Genomic DNA, 19,300 nt, shown 5'->3' on the forward strand with positions numbered 1-19,300 from the left:
AATTACAGTAGATTTTTGCATTAATTCCTGTGTAGCACCTGAAGGTTCAAAAAAGATTCTGACATCAGTTTTGGAAGTAATTCAGAGGTTTGGTTTTTAAAATGGTATCACATTTGGAGAGTTTCCAATATATAGGCCCCTCAGAGTCCATTTAAATATGAATAGGTCCCTAAAACAGGTATTGTAAATGACTTGAGAAATTGCTGCTAGACTTTCAACCCATCTAACTTCCTAACAAAATAAAATGACGTTTTAAAAATGATGCAGATGTAAAGTAGACATGTATGAGAAATTGTATTTATTAAAAATTTTGTACAGCATAACTAACTGGTTTAAGGATATAAAAAATGAAAGTTTGAAAATTGCAATTTAAAAAAAAAAATTTCACCAAAATTCCAATGTTTTCACAAATAAACGCAAAACCTATCGACTTAAATTTACCACTAAAATAAAGTACAATATGTCACGAAAAAACAGTCTCAGCATTAGTGTGATCCGTTGAAGTGTTCCAGAGTTATTGCTACATAAAGTGACACTTGTCAGATTTTTTTAAAAAAAATTGTCTTGATCATTAAGGTCAAAATTGGCTCAGCCACTAAGGCAGGGGTCCCCAACCTGTAGCTCGGGAGCCACATGTGGCTCGCGGTCCCAAGAATTGTGGCTCGCGGCTGTCTGTCAGCTTGGTGAATTAGCTCCAGTTCTAGCAAACAGGTATGAAGAGCACATCTGAAAATGGTGAATTTTGTGAGCAGTCCTGCCAGAAGAGCAGATCTGGACCCACATATACTGGTCTTAGGGGTTTTGAGAAGATTTAAGTATGGTACGCTTGAGACAAGATGACACCACTTGGCAGATGAGGTGTTTGAAGCTGGATGGGGCAGTGTCTTAGGAGTGCTTTATAGGAGAATACTGAATGGGGGTATTGTGGGAACCCCTGGATCTTAGTATACTGCTTTGACGTGATTTTTGTGGAAAAGCTTTGGTTAACCATTATGCCTGTAATGGGGGCTTTGGTTGCCACTATTGTGAGGGGGGCAGGAGCTGAATGTGGCTTGCGACTCTCTCTCAAGGCTGGATGTGGCTCCCGACCCTCTCTCAGAGCTGAATGTGGCTCTCAAGGCCAGAAACGTTGGGGACCTGTGCACTAAGGGGTTAGGGATCGTTCCACATTTCTCATGTAACATCAGAATGAGCTACTGAAATAATGGATCAAACCCATGATGAAAAACGTTAACATGTAAATGCCAAATGTTAACAATTATGTTAAAAAAAAGAAACAGGTGAAGTATGGCGGCACAGCAACGGAGTGGTTAACACTTTCAGCACTGGGGATCAAATCCCATCATGGACAACATCTTTATGGAGCTTGTATGTTCACCCTGCGTGTCAATAATGAAAGTGCCATAGTCACTGTGGTAATACAGCTCATGATTGCCACACAGTGTGGGAGAGAGGACCAAAATGTATCACCGGATTTAGTGGCTTCCACAGGGATAGGACAGGCCATCGGTATCAGCGGCGGCGGAGACTCGCACTGGACCCAGGCAGGGTACATAAAGCACAGTTTGTTTTTGTACTATTAATGAAACCTATATGAAATACTTTTCCTAAGCTTTTCCACAGTAGGATTACTAGGTAGGCTGGCCTGGGGACCTTTAATAAGCCCCTGACTTCCATTACAATGCAAGAGGCCGATGCGGTGCAGCCGGTAATTATTGAGTGTGGTGTCATCTGTATGTCGCCACGTATGATACAGGCTCAGTGAAAAATTAAGTTTCACATCAATTCCCAGCTGTTATCAATACCCTTCCCAACAGTGGACTGGAGTTTGCCACTGCCTGTAACATGCACATTATGTGGCCACTTGCCAATAGTAGTGAGAATATTCCAGTGATTCTGGCCAATATAATGAGAAATACCATTAAGATATTGTCTGGTCTTCTGCTGTTATGTCTCTCATGATGGAATTAGGTTTGATTGTGGTACGGAGCCATTACACTGAGGACTCAATGTTCGTGCAGACTAAAAGCTATTAGAAAATACCCTCAGTCTACAGTATATATGACATTTTGAGCTGGATAATGAATACTTCTATTCCTTGCCAGTAATTGCTGTATATCCGAGCAGTCCTTTAAAGTTTTAGCTTACTTGTAGGTTGTGTTGGAGTCTATTTTTTTTATTAGATTTTCAAAGGAATAGCATTAACAAATGGCAACTGTTCGTGTTCAACCAGAAAAGTTATTTAATATCAGAAATCAGTATCACACACATTAAAGGGTTTGTCCAACTGTAGGGTACAAGTCTGCAGTCACTTAGTGACTGCATACTTGTGAATCCTCACAGTGCGCGCCTTGCCCACTGTGAGGATTCTCTGGAGCAGGCGATCGTATGACCACAAGAATGCAATTTGCATACTTATGGTCACATTCCGACTAGTCGTGTCCAGCCTTGCTCAATGCAAGTGTATTGAGGAAGACTACTCATGTCTAGTCAGCATGTGACCCGATGTATGCAAACCACATACTTGTAGTCAGGCGCCCACTGCTACCAGCACCAGAGAACACTCAAACCACACAGTGTGCATGCTGAGAGGTTTCAACGTGACTAGACTTGTAACCTAAGGCCAGAGAACCCATTTAAGATTGGTGAGATAAGATACAATATCAGTTTATATAAGGTGTAGCTATGCCAGGTAGTACAGAGTTAAATCACAACTCTGCAGGATTTGATTAGATGCACATGCCTAGTTTTGTGTTAAACCAGGAAATAGGTTCACTTGGTGTTCATTGTGCTGGAGAACAGAGAATTGTGGGGATTCTTCTGGGTGCTGCAGAGCATTGTTTGTTGCTGACTAAACTGAGCCAGGTCAAGTGCCAGGATTGCCGCAGGTGAGAGACAGTGGTCTGTGTCTGGGGAAAGAGGTGAAGAGACCTCTTGGTGATGGTCTCTGTGACAGAACTTAACCCCTTCCCGACCCATGACGCCACGTAGGCGTCATGAAAGTCGGTGCCAATCCGACCCATTACGCCTATGCGGCGTCATGGAAAGATCGCGTCCCTGCAGGCCGGGTGAAAGGGTTAACTCCCATTTCACCTGATCTGCAGGGACAGGGGGAGTGGTAGTTTAGCCCAGGGGGGGTGGCTTCACCCCCTCGTGGCTACGATCGCTCTGATTGGCTGTTGAAAGTGAAACTGCCAATCAGAGCGATTTGTAATATTTCACCTATTATAACGGGTGAAATATTACAATCCAGCCATGGCCGATGCTGAAATATCATCGGCCATGGCTGGAAATACTAATGTGCCCCCACCCCACCCCACCGATCGCCCCCGCAGCCCCCCGATCTGGCCGGTACACTGCTCCGGCTCCCCTCCGTCCAGTGCTCCGCTCCCCCCCCGTGCTCTTGTCCGCTCCCCCCGTGCTCCAATCACCCCCCCCGTGCTCCAATCACCCCCCCTGCACTCCGATCCACCCCCCCGTGCTCCGTTCCACCCCCCCGTGCTCCATTCCAGCCCCCCCGTGCTCCATTCCAGCCCCCCCGTGCTCCGTTCCACTCCTCCCGCGCTCCGATTCCCCCCCCCGTGCTCCGAACCCCCCCCCGTGCTCCGATCCCCCCCCCCCCCCCGTGGTCCCCCCCCACCCCATCATACTTACCGATCCAGCCGGGGTCCCGTCCGTCTTCTCCCTGGGCGCTGCCATCTTCCAAAATGGCGGGCGCATGTGCAGTGCGCCCGCCGAATCTGCCGGCCGCAAGATTCGTTCCAAAGTGCATTTTGATCACTGAGATATAATCTATCTCGGTGATCAAAATAAAAAAAATAATAAATGACCCCCCCCCTTTGTCACCCCCATAGGTAGGGACAATAAAAAAATAAAGAAATTTTTTTTTTCCACTAATGTTAGAATAGGGTTAGGGGTAGGGTTAGGGCACGGGGTTAGGGTTAGGGCTAGGGGTAGGGTTAGGGCTAGGGTTAGGGTTTCGGTATGTGCACACGTATTCTGGTCCTCTGCGGATTTTTCCGCTGCGGATTTGATAAATCCGCAGTGCTAAACCGCTGCGGATTTATGGCGGATTTACCGCGTTTTTTTCTGCGCATTTCACTGCGGTTTTACAACTGCGATTTTCTATTGGAGCAGTTGTAAAACCGCTGCGGAATCCGCACAAAAGAAGTGACATGCTGCGGAATGTAAACCGCTGCGTTTCCGTGCAGTTTTTCCGCAGCATGTGTACAGCGATTTTTGTTTCCCATAGGTTTACATTGAACTGTAAACTCATGGGAAACTGCTGCGGATCCGCAGCGTTTTCCGCAGCGTGTGCACATACCTTTAGAATTAGGCTATGTGCACACGGTGCGGATTTGGCTGCGGATTCGCAGCAGTGTTCCATCAGGTTTACAGTACCATGTAAACATATGAAAAACCAAATCCGCTGTGCCCATGGTGCGGAAAATACCGCGCGGAAACGCTGCGTTGTATTTTCCGCAGCATGTCAATTCTTTGTGCGGATTCCGCAGCGTTTTACACCTGTTCCTCAATAGGAATCCGCAGGTGAAATCCGCACAAAAAACACTGGAAATCCGCGGAAAATCCGCAGGTAAAACGCAGTGCCTTTTACCCGCGGATTTTTCAAAAATGGTGCGGAAATATCTCACACGAATCCGCAACGTGGGCACATAGCCTTAGGGTTAGGGTTGGAATTAGGGTTGTGGTTAGGGTTAGGGGTGTGTTGGGGTTATGGCTACAGTTGGGATTAGGGTTAGGGGTGTGTTGGGGTTAGTGTTGGAGGTAGAATTGAGGGGTTACCACTGTTTAGGCACATCAGGGGTCTCCAAACGCAACATGGCGCCACCATTGATTCCAGCCAATCTCGTATTCAAAAAGTCAAATGGTGCTCCCTCACTTCCGAGCCCCGACGTGTGCCCAGACAGTGGTTTACCCCCACATATGGGGTACCAGCATACTCACGACAAACTGCGCAACAATTACTGGGGTCCAATTTCTCCTGTTACCCTTGTGAATCTAAAAAAATGCTTGCTAAAACATAATTTTTGAGGAAAGAAAAATGATTTTTTATTTTCACGGCTCTGCGTTGTAAACGTCTGTGAAGCACTTGGGGGTTCAAAGTGCTCACCACATATCTAGATAAGTTCCTTGGGGGGTCTAGTTTCTAAAATGGGGTCACTTGTGGGGGGTTTCTACTGTTTAGGCACACCAGGGGCTCTGCAAACGCAACGTGACACCCGTAGACCATTCCATCAAAGTCTGCATTTCAAAAGTCACTACTTCCCTTCTGAGCCCCGACGTGTGCCCAAACAGTGGTTTACCCCCACTCATGGGGTATCAGCGTATTCAGGAGAAACTGGACAACAACTTTTGGGGTCCAATTTCTCCTGTAACCCTTGGGAAAATAAAAAATTCTGGGCTAAATAATTATTTTTGAGGAAAGAAAACGTATTTATTATTTTCACGGCTCTGCATTATAAACTTCTATGAAGCGCTTGGGGGTTCAAAGTGCTCACCACACATCTAGATAAGTTCCTTTCGGGGTCTAGTTTCCAAAATGGGGTCACTTGTGGGGGGTTTCTACTGTTAAGCCACATCAGGGGCTCTGCAAACGCAACGTGACGCCCACAGAGCATTCCATCAAAGTCTGCATTTCAAAACGTCACTACTTCACTTCCGAGCCTCGGCATGTGCCCAAACAGTGGTTTACCCCCTCATATGGGGTATCAGCGTACTCAGGAGAAACTGGACAACAACTTTTGGGGTCCAATTTCTTCTGTAACCCTTGGGAAAATAAAAAATTCTGGGCTAAATAATTATTTTTGAGGAAAGAAAACGTATTTATTATTTTCACGGCTCTGCATTATAAACTTCTATGAAGCACTTGGGGGTTCAAAGTGCTCACCACACATCTAGATAAGTTCCTTTGGGGGTCTAGTTTCCAAAATGGGGTCACTTGTGGGGGGTTTCTACTGTTAAGCCACATCAGGGGCTCTGCAAACGCAACGTGACGCCCACAGAGCATTCCATCAAAGTCTGCATTTCAAAACGTCACTACTTCACTTCCGAGCCCCGGCATGTGCCCAAACAGTGATTTACCCCCACATATGGGGTATCAGCGTACTCAGGAGAAACTGGACAACAACTTTTGGGGTCAAATTTCTCCTGTTACCCTTGGGAAAATAAAAAATTGCAGGCTAAAAGATCATTTTTGAGAAAATAATTTTTTTTTTTATTTTCATGGCTCTGCGTTATAAACTTCTGTGAAGCACTTGGGGGTTCAAAGTCCTCACCACACATCTAGATTAGTTCCTTTGGGGGTCTAGTTTCCAAAATGGTGTCATTTCTGGGGGATCTCCAATGTTTAGGCACACAGGGGCTCTCCAAACGTGACATGGTGTCCGCTAATGATTGGAGCTAATTTTCCATTTAAAAAGCCAAATGGCGTGCCATCCCTTCCGAGCCCTGCCGTGCGCCCAAACAGTGGTTTACCCCCACATATGGGGTATCAGCATACTCAGGACAAACTGGACAACAATATTTGGGGTCCAATTTCTCCTATTATCCTTGGCAAAATAGGAAATTCCAGGCTAAAAAATCATTTTTGAGGAAAGAAAAATTATTTTTTATTTTCATGGCTCTGCGTTATAAACTTCTGTGAAGCACCTGGGGGTTTAAAGTGCTCAATATGCATCTAGATAAGTTCCTTGGGGGGTCTAGTTTCCAAAATGGGGTCACTTGTGGGGGAGCTCCAATGTTTAGGCACACAGGGGCTCTCCAAACGCGACATGGTGTCCGCTAACAATTGGAGCTAATTTTCCATTCAAAAAGTCAAATGGCGCGCCTTCCCTTCCGAGCCCTGCCGAGTGCCCAAACAGTGGTTTACCCCCACATATGAGGTATCGGCGTACTCGGGAGAAATTGCCCAACAAATTTTATGATCCATTTTATCCTACTGCCCATGTGAAAATGAAAAAATTGAGGCGAAAATAATTTTTTTGTGAAAAAAAAGTACTTTTTCATTTTTACAGATCAATTTGTGAAGCACCTGAGGGTTTAAAGTGCTCACTAGACATCTAAATAAGTTCCTTGGGGGGTCTAGTTTCCAAAATGGGGTCACTTGTGGGGGAGCGCCAATGTTTAGGCACACAGGAGCTATCCAAACGCGACATGGTGTCCGCTAACGATGGAAATAATTTTTCATTCAAAAAGTCAAATGGCGCTCCTTCCCTTCCGAGCCTTACCATGTACCCAAACAGTGGTTTACCCCCACATGTGAGGTATTGGTGTACTCAGGAGAAATTGCCCAACACATTTTAGGATCCATTTTATCCTGTTGCCCATGTGAAAATGAAAAAATTGAGGCTAAAAGAATTTTTTTGTGAAAAAAAAGTACTTTTTCATTTTTACGGATCAATTTGTGAAGCACCTGGGGGTTCAAAGTGCTCACTATGCATCTAGATAAGTTCCTTGGGATGTCTAGTTTCCAAAATGGGGTCACTTGTGGGGGAGCTCCAATTTTTAGGCACACGGGGGCTTTCCAAACGTGACATGGTGTCCGCTAAAGAGTGGAGCCAATTTTTGATTCAAAAAGTCAAATGGCGCTCCTTCCCTTCCAAGCCCTGCCGTGCGCCCAAACAGTGGTTTACCCCCACATATGAGGTATCAGCGTACTCAGGACAAATTGGACAACAACTTTCGTGGTTCAGTTTCTCCTTTTACCATTGGGAAAATAAAAAAATTGTTGCTAAAAGATAATTTTTGTGACTAAAAAGTTAAATGTTCATTTTTTCCTTCCATGTTGCTTCTGCTGCTGTGAAGCACCTGAAGGGTTAATAAACTTCTTGAATGTGGTTTTGAGTACCTTGAGGGGTGCAGTTTTTAGAATGGTGTCACTTTTGGGTATTTTCAGCCATATAGACCCCTCAAACTGACTTCAAATGTGAGGTGGTCCCTAAAAAAAATGGTTTTGTAAATTTCGTTGTAAAAATGACAAATCGCTGGTCAAATTTTAACCCTTATAACTTCCTAACAAAAAAAAATTTTGTTTCCAAAATTGTGCTGATGTAAAGTAAACATGTGGGAAATGTTATTTATTAACTATTTTGTGTCACATATCTCTCTGGTTTAACAGAATAAAAATTCAAAATGTGAAAATTGCAAAATTTTCAAAATTTTCGCCAAATTTCCGTTTTTATCACAAATAAACGCAGAATTTATTGACCTAAATTTACCACTAACATGAAGCCCAATATGTCACGAAAAAACAATCTCAGAACCGCTAGGATCCGTTGAAGCGTTCCTGAGTTATTACCTCATAAAGGGACACTGGTCAGAATTGCAAAAAACGGCAAGGTCTTTAAGGTCAAAATAGGCTGGGTCATGAAGGGGTTAAGAGACAGCTGGACATTTTCAGCTGTGTGAAAAAATGTTTGCCACTTTCCTGATTTCCTGTTCTTTAGCAGGTTTGTCACACTGAAATGGTTCAGATCACCAAACAAATGTAAATATTAGATTTTAATTTTTAAATGAAGGATCTTTATTATTAAGAGAAAAAAATCTAAACCTACAGGTCTCTGTGTGATTTAGTGGTTGCCCCCTAAACCTAATCTGGTTGTGCCTCCCTTAGCAGCAACAACTACAATCAAGCATTTGCGATAACTGGGAATTAGTCTTTTACAACGCTCTGGAGCAATTTTGTTGCACTCATCTTTGCAGAATTGTTGTAATTCATTGGAGGGTTTCCGAGCATGAACTGCCTTTTTTAGGTCATGCCACAGCATATTATCCATCGATTTAAGGTGAAAATTTTGACTAGGGCACTCCAAAGTCTTCATTTTTTTTAACCATTCACAGGTGGACTTGCTGGTGTGTTTTTGATCATTGTCCTGCTGCATAACCCAAGTGCGCTTCAGCTTGAGGTCATGAGCAGATGGCTGAACATTCTCCTTCAGGATTTTTTGTTAAACAGCAGAATTCATGGTTCCATTTACCACAGCAAGTGTTCCAGGTCCTAAACCAATAAAACAGTCCCAGACCATCACACTACCACCACTATTTTTTACTGTTGGTATGAAGTTCCTTTTCTGAAATGCTGTGTTACTTCATTGCCAGATGTAATTATACATACACCACCTTCCAAAAAATTCAACTTTTGTCTCATCAGTCCACAAAATATTCTCCCAAAAGTCTTGGGGATCATCAAGATGTTTTCTTAGAGAAAAACTGAGAGAAGCCTTTAGGTTCTTATGGCTCAGCAGTGGTTTTTCGTCTTGGAACTCTGCCATTCAGGCCATTTTTGCCCAGTTTCTTTCTTTGGTGAAGTCAAGAACTTAAGTGAGGCAAGTGAGGCCTGCAGTTTTTTGGATGTTATGGTGTCTTTTGTGACCTCTTGGATGAGTTGTTATTTTGCTGTTAGGGTAATTTTGGTCGGCCGGCCACTCCTGGAAAGGTTCACCACTGTTCAATGTTTTTGCCATTTGTTGATAATGACTCTCACTGTGGTTCTGTTAGGACACTGTCCACGCTCCATCAGCGTCTGTCTGCTCTCAGGACCTGCATGTGTCACACAGGTCTCCTGGGAGTAGGTTTAGGGCGCTCGCTCCCTGACTCTTAAAGGTCCAGCACACACACTGTGAGCCAATAGTTGAAATACGTCTGGTATATAAAGCGTGGGTTGTAAGGTCCCCATGCTTCTCATCTGATCCACTCTCCTTTCCTGTCCCAGGCCACCTTGCAATTCCCATACCCGAGTTCACCCTGCTTGTGCCTAGTCCCGATCCTGACCCATCTGCCCGGTTCCTGTGCCGCTTTCTACCTTGTCTGAATTTACACTTGAGAATCTGCATCTATGATCCTGTATTGTGGCTGTCATGTGTTCATTTTTTGCTTGTTCCGTACCAGCCTGTTAACCAGTTACTGACCAGTCCTGCTTCCCTGTCCTCCATAGGGGTCAGCTGCCACAGCTCCGTGGGTCTGGCCTGGAGTAGCACCTGGAGCCAAGTCTAACCCCACCATCAGGGGGTCTAGGAAAGAGTCAGGTGCCTGCTTAGTTATGCCCCTCCAGGCTCTCAGATCATGGTACAGTGGTTCCACAGCCACGTGCATAACAGGTTCGCAGGAGTCCCAAACTTTTTAAATGGCTTTATAACCTTTTCCAGATTGATAGATCTCAATTACTTTTTCTCATTTGTACCAGAATTTCTTTAGAGCCCGACATGATATGTAGCTTTTGAGGATCTTTTGGTCTACTTCACTTTCTCAGGCAGGTCCGATTTAAATGATTTCTTGATCTAGAACAGGCGTGACAGTAATGAGGCCTAGGTGTGGCTAGGGAATTTGAACTCATCTTCCCAAATAATGGTTAAAGCACAGTTAATTTATGGGTTGTTTTTTTTTTTTTTTGGGGGGGGGGTGGCAGTCACTTTTTCACACGGGGCCCTGTAGGTTTGGATTTCTTTTTCCCATAAAAGAACTTCATTTAAAAGTTGCATTTTGTGTTTACTTGTGTCATCTTTCTCTAATATTTAAATTTGTTTGGTGATCTGAAACATTTAAGTGTGACAAGCATACAAAAAAATAGGAAATCAGGAAGGGGCAAACACTTTTTCTCAAAACTGTATGTCTGCGAATGAGCCCACAAATATGAATTCTTTATTTTGGGGGGTGTTTACGCCGGAAAAGGGCTGTTTGTTTTAGGTTCTGCTGCAAGTTCTTGCACTTCAATAAACTGACCAAGGAAATACGTGCCTGTATTAACACCACCAGCTGCCTAAAAGCTAGCGAGTCCCTACAAATGATTTAAAGTGAGGCAAGTTATCACCCGTCTGCCTCATAGGTAATAACTTACTGTTCTGTGGGGTTCAGACTGCTGTGTCCTGCCTGGGGCTCCCGGAAAAAGACAAGTGTTGCACTTGGCAGCCCTATAAAGAAGGAATGGAGCGTAGATCAGGTATGTGTAGATCTACTCCATTCTACCAGAAATCAAAATTCCTTGTTCTTCCGATCAGTGCAGATACCAGCGGTCTGACCCCAACGATCAACAAGTTATCTCCTATCCTGTGGAACAGTGATCACCTGTTTTTAACTTTAACATTGCAATAACTTAGTGGTTAACAATTGTAAGAGGTTAGGAATCCCCACCATTGAGCATAAATGGTGTGTGATATATGGTCATACACTGTGACTATGGTAAGCATGTAAAGTCGGACACCTAGACACTATGTTTGATACTTTAAGGCACATGCTACTGTTTGTCACTAAGTAGTATGCATTCATAATAACTTGAAATGTGTGACGATCCACAAGTACAGGATTTGGGCTTCTACTGAAGTATTCAACCCCCATTGCTAATTAGGTTTATCAGCAAAATGTACAAGGGTTCTGCCATTTGCAAAACGATGGGGTATTGAGGCCATTTCCCATCAGGAATAATCTAAGATTCCTCAGGTAGGACTGATACTAGTATGTAGCTGAGCAGCAGAATTGGCCCCTTCATGACAAGGGTCTTCAGTACTTAGTAGTGCACTCTATCATTACTAAGTACTAAAAACCCTTCTTGTGAAAGGAATGAATAATTCTGAGACTACAGTAGTCATCAAAAGTGTCATTTTGTGCTGAATTTGGAGAAACCTCATTATAGTTGTTGTGTTCAGCTACTTACTGGTTCTTGTTAGTTTTTTTTGCAAACAGTAGAAGATTTTGGTAATAAACCTGGCTTGCAATAAGGGGTGAATAATTTTGATTGCAGCTGTATGTACCCTGCTCACATACAGATAATTCTATTCCTGGCTTGGTTTCTAGTCTTCCTGTAATCCAACACACCATGGAGGAGAGTCTAATAACAGAAAAAATACTGGACCTCACCCTGGATATCATCTGTATTCTGATCGGAGAGGTGAGGGATTTTAGGAATTATTCCTCTCTTAAGATTGGAGAGATGCCATCCTGGAAATGTTTCTAGTCATAGATTTATCAGTGCTGTTTCCTATCCACAGGACTGCACAATAGTGAAGACATCTGGTGAGTGTGTGACTCCCAACAACTGTCCGCGTGTATCAAGAGGATGGAGCAGGACGAAGAGTCCCATCATGGAGCCACCTCCTCACTTTCTCATACGTAATAGAAAAAAGGAGCAGAAGATCCTGGACCTCACCAACAAGATTATTGAACTGCTGACTGGTGAGGTGAGCGCTGCTGGGAATACTGGGATAATTATATAGTAATACTAAAGATACCCATATTCATTCTGTAGTAGTCTTTTAAATGACAGCTATTTTTCCTGGCTCTTCAGAGCCAAGCATATGCACTTCAATAAGCAGAGGAAGCTAAGCCTTAAATGAGTATTCAAAAAAATCAAAATGTGTTCTTGTAATAATGTACATAATACGTGCCAATATAACCCTTTTTTAAGTCTGCCCCATTCTGCACTTATTATCCACCAACGAATCCCCTCCAGGCTCTATTTACCCTTTAGCTGCCATTGGAACCGTTTTGTAGTTCCAGTGTTTGTCAATCCTACACAGTGCAGTCTTTCAGCTGGCATCCTGCCATCATAGCTGTGGCTCTGCCTAGAATAGAGCTTCTACTGGAATGTATACAGGGACGAGGGAGGCAAATATATTTTAAGAAGGCCTGTATATAGAGGGGACAGAAAGGAGAGATATAATGCAGGATGGGCTGTATTTAGAGGTTACAGAAAATAAAGATATACTGCATCATGGGACTTTTGTAGTGGACTGTAAGGAGAGATATACTGCGAGATAGGCTTTAAGGGGCCGAATAGATTGATATACTGAAGGATGGGGTTGTATATAGCTCGGACAGAAAGGAGAGATGTATTGCAGATTGGCCTGTTTAACCCCTTTCCAACAAGTGGCGTAATAGTATGCTCATGTCGGACTCCCCCTGTTTGGTGCTAGCTCTGGCACTGAGCCCACACCTTTCTGGGCACATGATCGCTTATCAATGCAGCTGACATGTGCCTGCAACAGCCACAGACGGAATCGCGATCCACCTGCTGCTGTTAACTAGTTAAATGCCGCTGTCAATCTCTGACAGCGTCATTTAACTTGTGCTTACAGGAAGCATGACATTAATCCTGCTCATCGGTGACCCCATCACATAATCGCAGGTCACCAATGGATCGGCATGACAACCACAAGTCGGCAGCAGACCTCTATTGTTGTCATTGCCAGATTGTTATGAGCGCCACCCAGTGGTCGGCTCTCATAACAAGTGTACGTTTTTGCTGCAAATAGGCGATCTGTCATCGCCTGTGTGTAGCAGAAGGCGATCAAAGTACAGCAACTTCTAGTCTCCCATGGAGACTATTGAAGCATGCAAAAAGTAAAAAAAACAATTTTTTTATTTATGTATAAGTTCAAATCGCCCCCCTTTCGCCCCATTCAAAATAAAATAAAAAAATAAAACATACACATATTTGGTATCGCCGCGTTCAGAATCACCCGATCTATCAATACAAAATAAAAAATAACCTGATCGCTAAACGGAGTAACAAGAGAAAAATTCAAAATGTCCGAATTAAGTTTTTTTGGTCGTCGTCGCTACATAATAATAATAATAATTTTATTTATATAGCGCCAACATATTCCGCAGCGCTTTACAAATTATAGAGGGGACTTGTACAGATAATAGACATTACAGCAGAACAGAAATCACAGTTCAAAATAGATACCAAGAGGAATGAGGGCCCTGCTCGCAAGCTTGCAAACTATGAGGAATTGAGGAATTGCAATAAAATGCATTAACGGGTGATCATAAGATTGTATCTACACCAAAATGGTATCAATAAAAACGACAGCTTGGCGTGCAAAAAAGAAGCCCCCACCCAGCCACAGATCACGAACAATGGAGACGCTGCAGGTCTCGGAAAATGGCGCCATTTTTTTTTTTAACAGATATTGGATTTTTTTTTCACCATTTAAATACAAAAAGAACCTAGACATGTTTGGAATCTACAAACTCGTAATGACCTGGAGAATCATAATAACAAGTCAGTTTTAGTATTTGGTGAACGTGGTAAAAAATCTAAAACAACTGTGGAATTTCACCTTTTTTTTTTTTTTGCAATATCACTGCACTCAGAATTTTTCTCCCATTATCCAGTACACAGTATGTTAAAACCAATGGTGTTGTTCAACAAGCCCTCACATGACCATATTGAAAATAAAAAAGTTATGGCTCTGGGAAGAAGGGAAGCAAAAAACGGTAATTCAAAAACTGAAATACCCCTGGTCGTTAGAGGGAGCTAAAAAAGATAAATATACAGCACTATGGAGCTCTGTGTACATCGGCTGAGATTAATTGAAATATGTTTGTCTGCTGCTGAGATACCAATAATGTGATGCTGCAAATGTTGCTCTATTGAAACATATCACAAAGCATTACCTTCTGCTATGTGCATTAACAAAGCAGCATTTGTAGTTTCACAAAACTGATCTGTCAGCAGGCAACAAACACAGCTCCTCACTACCGTTGTGGGGGTTTGCAGGACAGTTGAGCTCTGCTAAAACCAGCTGATGATGTAAAACTATGCTGCAGTTATGTGGTTGTATAGGACAGAAAATAAAATTGGCCCGGGAGGATACTGTACAGGAGCAGACAATGCCCAGAAGCATAATGTGATTTCTATGCTTAGTTTAGCTTGATGATAGCGCAGAAATGTGGGGCTAGTCAGACGTACACAGAAGAGGGAGTGTGGGCATCTGCAGCACTGAGGAGAAGCAGTGTAGTTTTAACAGTGTAAAAATAGGACCTCGCATTCAGCTATGTGAAGTTGGATGCACAGTGTGACAAATAAAGATGATAAAAGACACAAAAGTGCAAACCGCAAACATTATGTTGGCCTGTATATTAACAATAAGTATGCAGTTGCTGTACTTTGTGAAAAATAATGTAATTTTGGACCCTTAAAGCCTGTGGAAACAGACAAATATATCTGTTAATTTTTCCCCTGATATCTGCAATGGGAAGAGACTTAGGACAGCACTTTACTTTGGCCTATTGTCTTCTTGTGTGACTTTAGGGATAATACATCTGTATCATTGTGTGTCAGGTTCCTATAAGATGTCAGGATGTCGCTGTCTATTTCTCCATCGAGGAGTGGGAGTACATAGAAGGACACAAGGATCTGCACGATGGTGTCATCTTGGAAAACAGCCAGTCCTTTACATCAAAAGGTATGAGCTATACTAATCACCACAAAGTATAATGGAGAAACTGAAGTTTTTAAAATATATAACTGTACTTTTTTTCAGGTTTACCTAAGGGTAGTACAAATGAATATCCACCAAATCAGATTAAGGAGGAACCATTCTTGTGTGACGGTGAAAACCTTACAGGTTCTGACATTTATATAACAACAGATACACAGAACTTTCCATATTCTCATATTAAGGAGGAAAAGGCTTCATCTGATAATGGAAACATGGAAGATCTCAACAGCCTTACACCCATAAGTCATAAACAACTATATTCTAATAATATGAAAGACAAATCAAACTCTCAACAAGAGAAAGGTATCACAGACCCCATCATTTATACACACACAAATCGTACACAACAATATCTTTCTGTCCATATAATGGAGGAAACCACATCATGTGATCAACAAAATTTCACAGTCAATAATGTTCATAGATCATCAGATCATACACAACAATATAGTTCTGATAATAATGAAGAGCTAGCCTCACAGAAGATGCAGTTGACAGTTCCTAAAATGTGTATGCTCACAGATGATTCACCTATACTTATCAAGGATGAGTCTTTTTCATGTGATAGTGGAAATTCTACAGCCATCAGAAATTATACACCCTCAGCTTGTACACATCAGTATCCATCTGCGCATAGTATAAATGAACCATTCACATGTGAAAGAAGAAATCTGTCAGCCACATGTCACTCCGGAGATCTCAGAGATCCTGCCATTTATTCATTCAGGAATCAACTAGTCTCATTTAGTAAAGAAAACCTATATAACAAATATGGATATATCTTTACAGAACATACGTATACCCATCTCAATAGGCATGAATTGAATTTAGGAGCTGAAAGCTTTCTAGAAGACTTTATGGATTCCTTGCCCAACGTGGTTGGGTCCTCAGCCTCAATAGATGGATTAGAATCAGGACTCTCAGAACTACAGTATGTTTCCAATCATATTACTTCTCCAGACTGGTCTCCAGCTAAGGCAAAGAGGCATAATGTATCAAAATGTGTAGAACATGAAAAAAATGTCTGCAAAGTATCACATGCCAGGATCTGTGGGAACCATCTTACTGAATGGTCCTTTAACTGCTCTGAATGTCAGAATTGTCTAAACAGTACCCTAAAGCTCATAAGACAAAATCTGAAAGATCAAGAAGTTAAGAATAAGTCTGTTAAAAAGGTTTCATCGTTTGCTAAACGGCAGACAGAGAAAAAGGAATTTGCATGCCTTGATTGTGGCAAACATTTTCCCAATAAACGTTACTTTCTTATACACAAGAGAGTCCACTCTGAAGAGAACCCTTTTCATTGTCCAGCCTGTGATCAAAGTTTTGAAAATCATGAACGTTTTGTGGCTCATCAGAAGAATCCTGCCTGTGAGAGGCCATTTTCCTGCTCTGAATGTGGGAAGCGGTTTAAAAGTAGATACAATTCAGAGTATCACAAAAAAATTCATACTGAAAATAAAAAATATTTATGCCCAGTATGTGGGAAAAGTTTTCGGAAGCAATCTTGTTTCATGGTCCATGAAAGGACGCACACTGGGGAAAAACCATATGCATGTCATGAATGTGGACGTTGCTTCAGCCAGAATGCATCACTGATTTCTCACCAACGACTACATACTGGGGAAAAGCCATTCACATGTCTTGAGTGTGGACGAAACTTTACACAACGGATCAGCCTTGTGGTACATCAGAGGGTTCACTCTGGAGACAGACCTTACAAATGTCAAGAGTGTGGGAAAGGATTTACCCAACGTATTGGCCTGGTCCAGCATCAGAGAATACACACCGGGGAGAAACCGTTTACTTGTTCAGAGTGTGGAAAGTCATTCACGCTTCATGATAGTCTAGTGAAACACCTGAGGACCCACACTGGGGAGAAACCATACATCTGTTCAGAATGTGGGAAACGCTTCTGCCAGAGTTCACAGCTAACGGCCCATAAACGTTTTCACCATGCCACCCAACATAGCACTGAAGAAAATGTGTAGCCTTATTTTCAAAATATGACGTAAAGAAAAAACAGATTAAGTGGATGTTCGAATAATTCATTTATTTTTATCTTATTTATTTATTTATTTGTTATTTCTTATTATATTCCAAAAGATTATTTAAGGAAAATATAGTAACGAGAAGTGATGGCACCCGAAGGTAGAAAGTGTATATGCCTTAGAAATGAATAAAAGATTTGAATGAATGGACACTATAGATAAAAATGATAATTCATAAAAATTGCCTTTTTGAGTCTCAGCAGGACGTACAATAGACCAGTCAATCAACCCCCTACCTATTTAGAATAAACTAATGATTTCACATTTAAAGCAAGACGATTCTTTTACTTCTAGACTAGTCTATAGTGTAGATAATTCAGACAGTAGATGTCAGCATCTAGGCACTTTTGATAGCAATGTCTCTAACATTTTGAGTATTATGATACTTTAATTATTTAGTGAAAAATAAAAATTGTTTGTCGCGCTAGTATGCTTATAGAGATGCTGAGTGGCAGGAAAGAAAAGCTCTTTAGAGGATATGCTTTAAGCACTTATTGTCACTAACGCATAGGTACTTACAATTAAAGTGTAATACGAACTAACATTGTATACTTAGTAGTAATTAGGTATATAGTGTACCTGTTCATGCTTCAATTAATCAAAAAATCTGATTATAAACCTTTGAGCTGGTAACAAGTAGGTGCTAAAATCTACATTACAGGTAGATAATCAGTCTTTTCTATGAAGTAAATGACCTACCCTGTATTTGCAATGTTCCGGTGTGATGCCATGCAGCCTTTAGGAGAAGCTGATTTGTCAGTACGAACCTAACATGACAAATGGGACATCTGATGAGGATCGAAGGATACACGTGTAGAGCCAGGGAAGCTCTGGCCAGTAGCATGCCTGGATAAAAGGCTGACAGTGCTGGAGATGGCGTGTGACATCACAAGGGTACGGAGTGTCAAAAAGACCAAAAAGCTAACTGATGCGTTTCTGGGGAATACACAGTTTCCTTCCTCAGGGTATCTGTGCAGGATAGCACCGAGCGTTATTAGATGATTCATGAATCATTTAATGTATATTTCCATTTAGTGCAGTGTCATATTTATATTTCTTTGTTCAGGTTCCTTTCATTTAGGTGACTTTCATTGTGCAATAAAAATCACTTGTCACCTCTTTTATAGGTCTGTATCGTTCTGACCATTTTTAATTTATTTATTAATAAAAAAATTTGATTTGTGTTCCCATGTTCTGAAACCCTGAAGTTTATTCTTATGTTATGAAATAGGTAGAGTGAGTTAAGGCCCCCATACATATTAGACTACGGTAATATTGGCCGAGATCGATGGGTTTGGCCGGCTGTTGTGAGTTCTGTTTTTGGGCTCCCTCTGGTGGTTACTGATGGTACTGGGTGATTTGTGTTCTGCTGTCTCTGGTGTCCACCTGTTCTATTAGGATTTGGGAGTTTCCTATTTAACCGGGCTTTCTTGTCATTTCCCCGCCGGCTATCAAGGTTATCAGAGTGTTTTGTTACCTCAGCTTCTGGCTTCAGTAATCTTCAGGACAAGCTAAGTTTTTGATTTTCTTGTTCCACGTTTTGATTTATTTTTGTCTTGTCCAGCTTGCATATAATTGTTTCTTTGCTGCTGGTTGCTCTAGCGGGCTGTAATTGCTCCTCATGTTCCATGAGTTGGAACATGAGTTCAAGTAATTACAGGATGGTTTTTTGAAGGGTTTTTTGCTGACCGCGCAGTTTACTTTTGTATCCTCTGCTATCTAGTTTTAGCGGGCCTCATTTTGCTGAATCTGATTTCATACTGTGTATGTGCCTTCCTCTCATTTCACCGTCATTATATGTGGGGGGCTGCTATTTCTGTGGGGGATTTCTCTGGAGGCAAGAGAGGTCTGTGTTTCTTCTAATAGGGGAAGTGAGATCTTCGGCTGGTGCGAGACGTCTAGGATCAACGTAGGCACGTTCCCCGGCTATTGTTATTTGTGTGTTCAGGTTTAGGGTCGCGGTCAGCTCAGGTTCCATCACCCTAGAGCTCGTTGGTGCTTGTCCTTTTG

General features: G+C 42.2%; 1 protein-coding gene across 2 annotated transcripts in view; it reads left to right on the plus strand.

The window, feature by feature from the left end:
• LOC138665357 (zinc finger protein 773-like) overlaps positions 1–18,474 on the plus strand; it is a 35,980-nt gene extending 17,506 nt beyond the window's left edge. The window contains exons 2-5 of one of the 2 annotated variants that reach the window (XM_069752761.1): positions 11,806–11,899; positions 12,000–12,188; positions 15,080–15,203; positions 15,282–18,474. In XM_069752761.1, the coding sequence (XP_069608862.1) occupies positions 11,828–11,899; positions 12,000–12,188; positions 15,080–15,203; positions 15,282–17,230 (2,334 nt within the window). In that variant the 5' untranslated portion in view covers positions 11,806–11,827 and the 3' untranslated portion in view covers positions 17,231–18,474. Of the gene's footprint in view, positions 1–11,805; positions 11,900–11,980; positions 12,189–15,079; positions 15,204–15,281 lie in introns of both variants that reach the window. The other variant, XM_069752762.1, reaches the window with a different exon arrangement.
• The last annotated feature ends 826 nt before the right edge of the window (positions 18,475–19,300 follow it).

Source organism: Ranitomeya imitator, chromosome 2 (genome assembly GCF_032444005.1).
Source record: "Ranitomeya imitator isolate aRanImi1 chromosome 2, aRanImi1.pri, whole genome shotgun sequence".
NCBI classification, from domain to species: domain Eukaryota; kingdom Metazoa; phylum Chordata; class Amphibia; order Anura; family Dendrobatidae; genus Ranitomeya; species Ranitomeya imitator.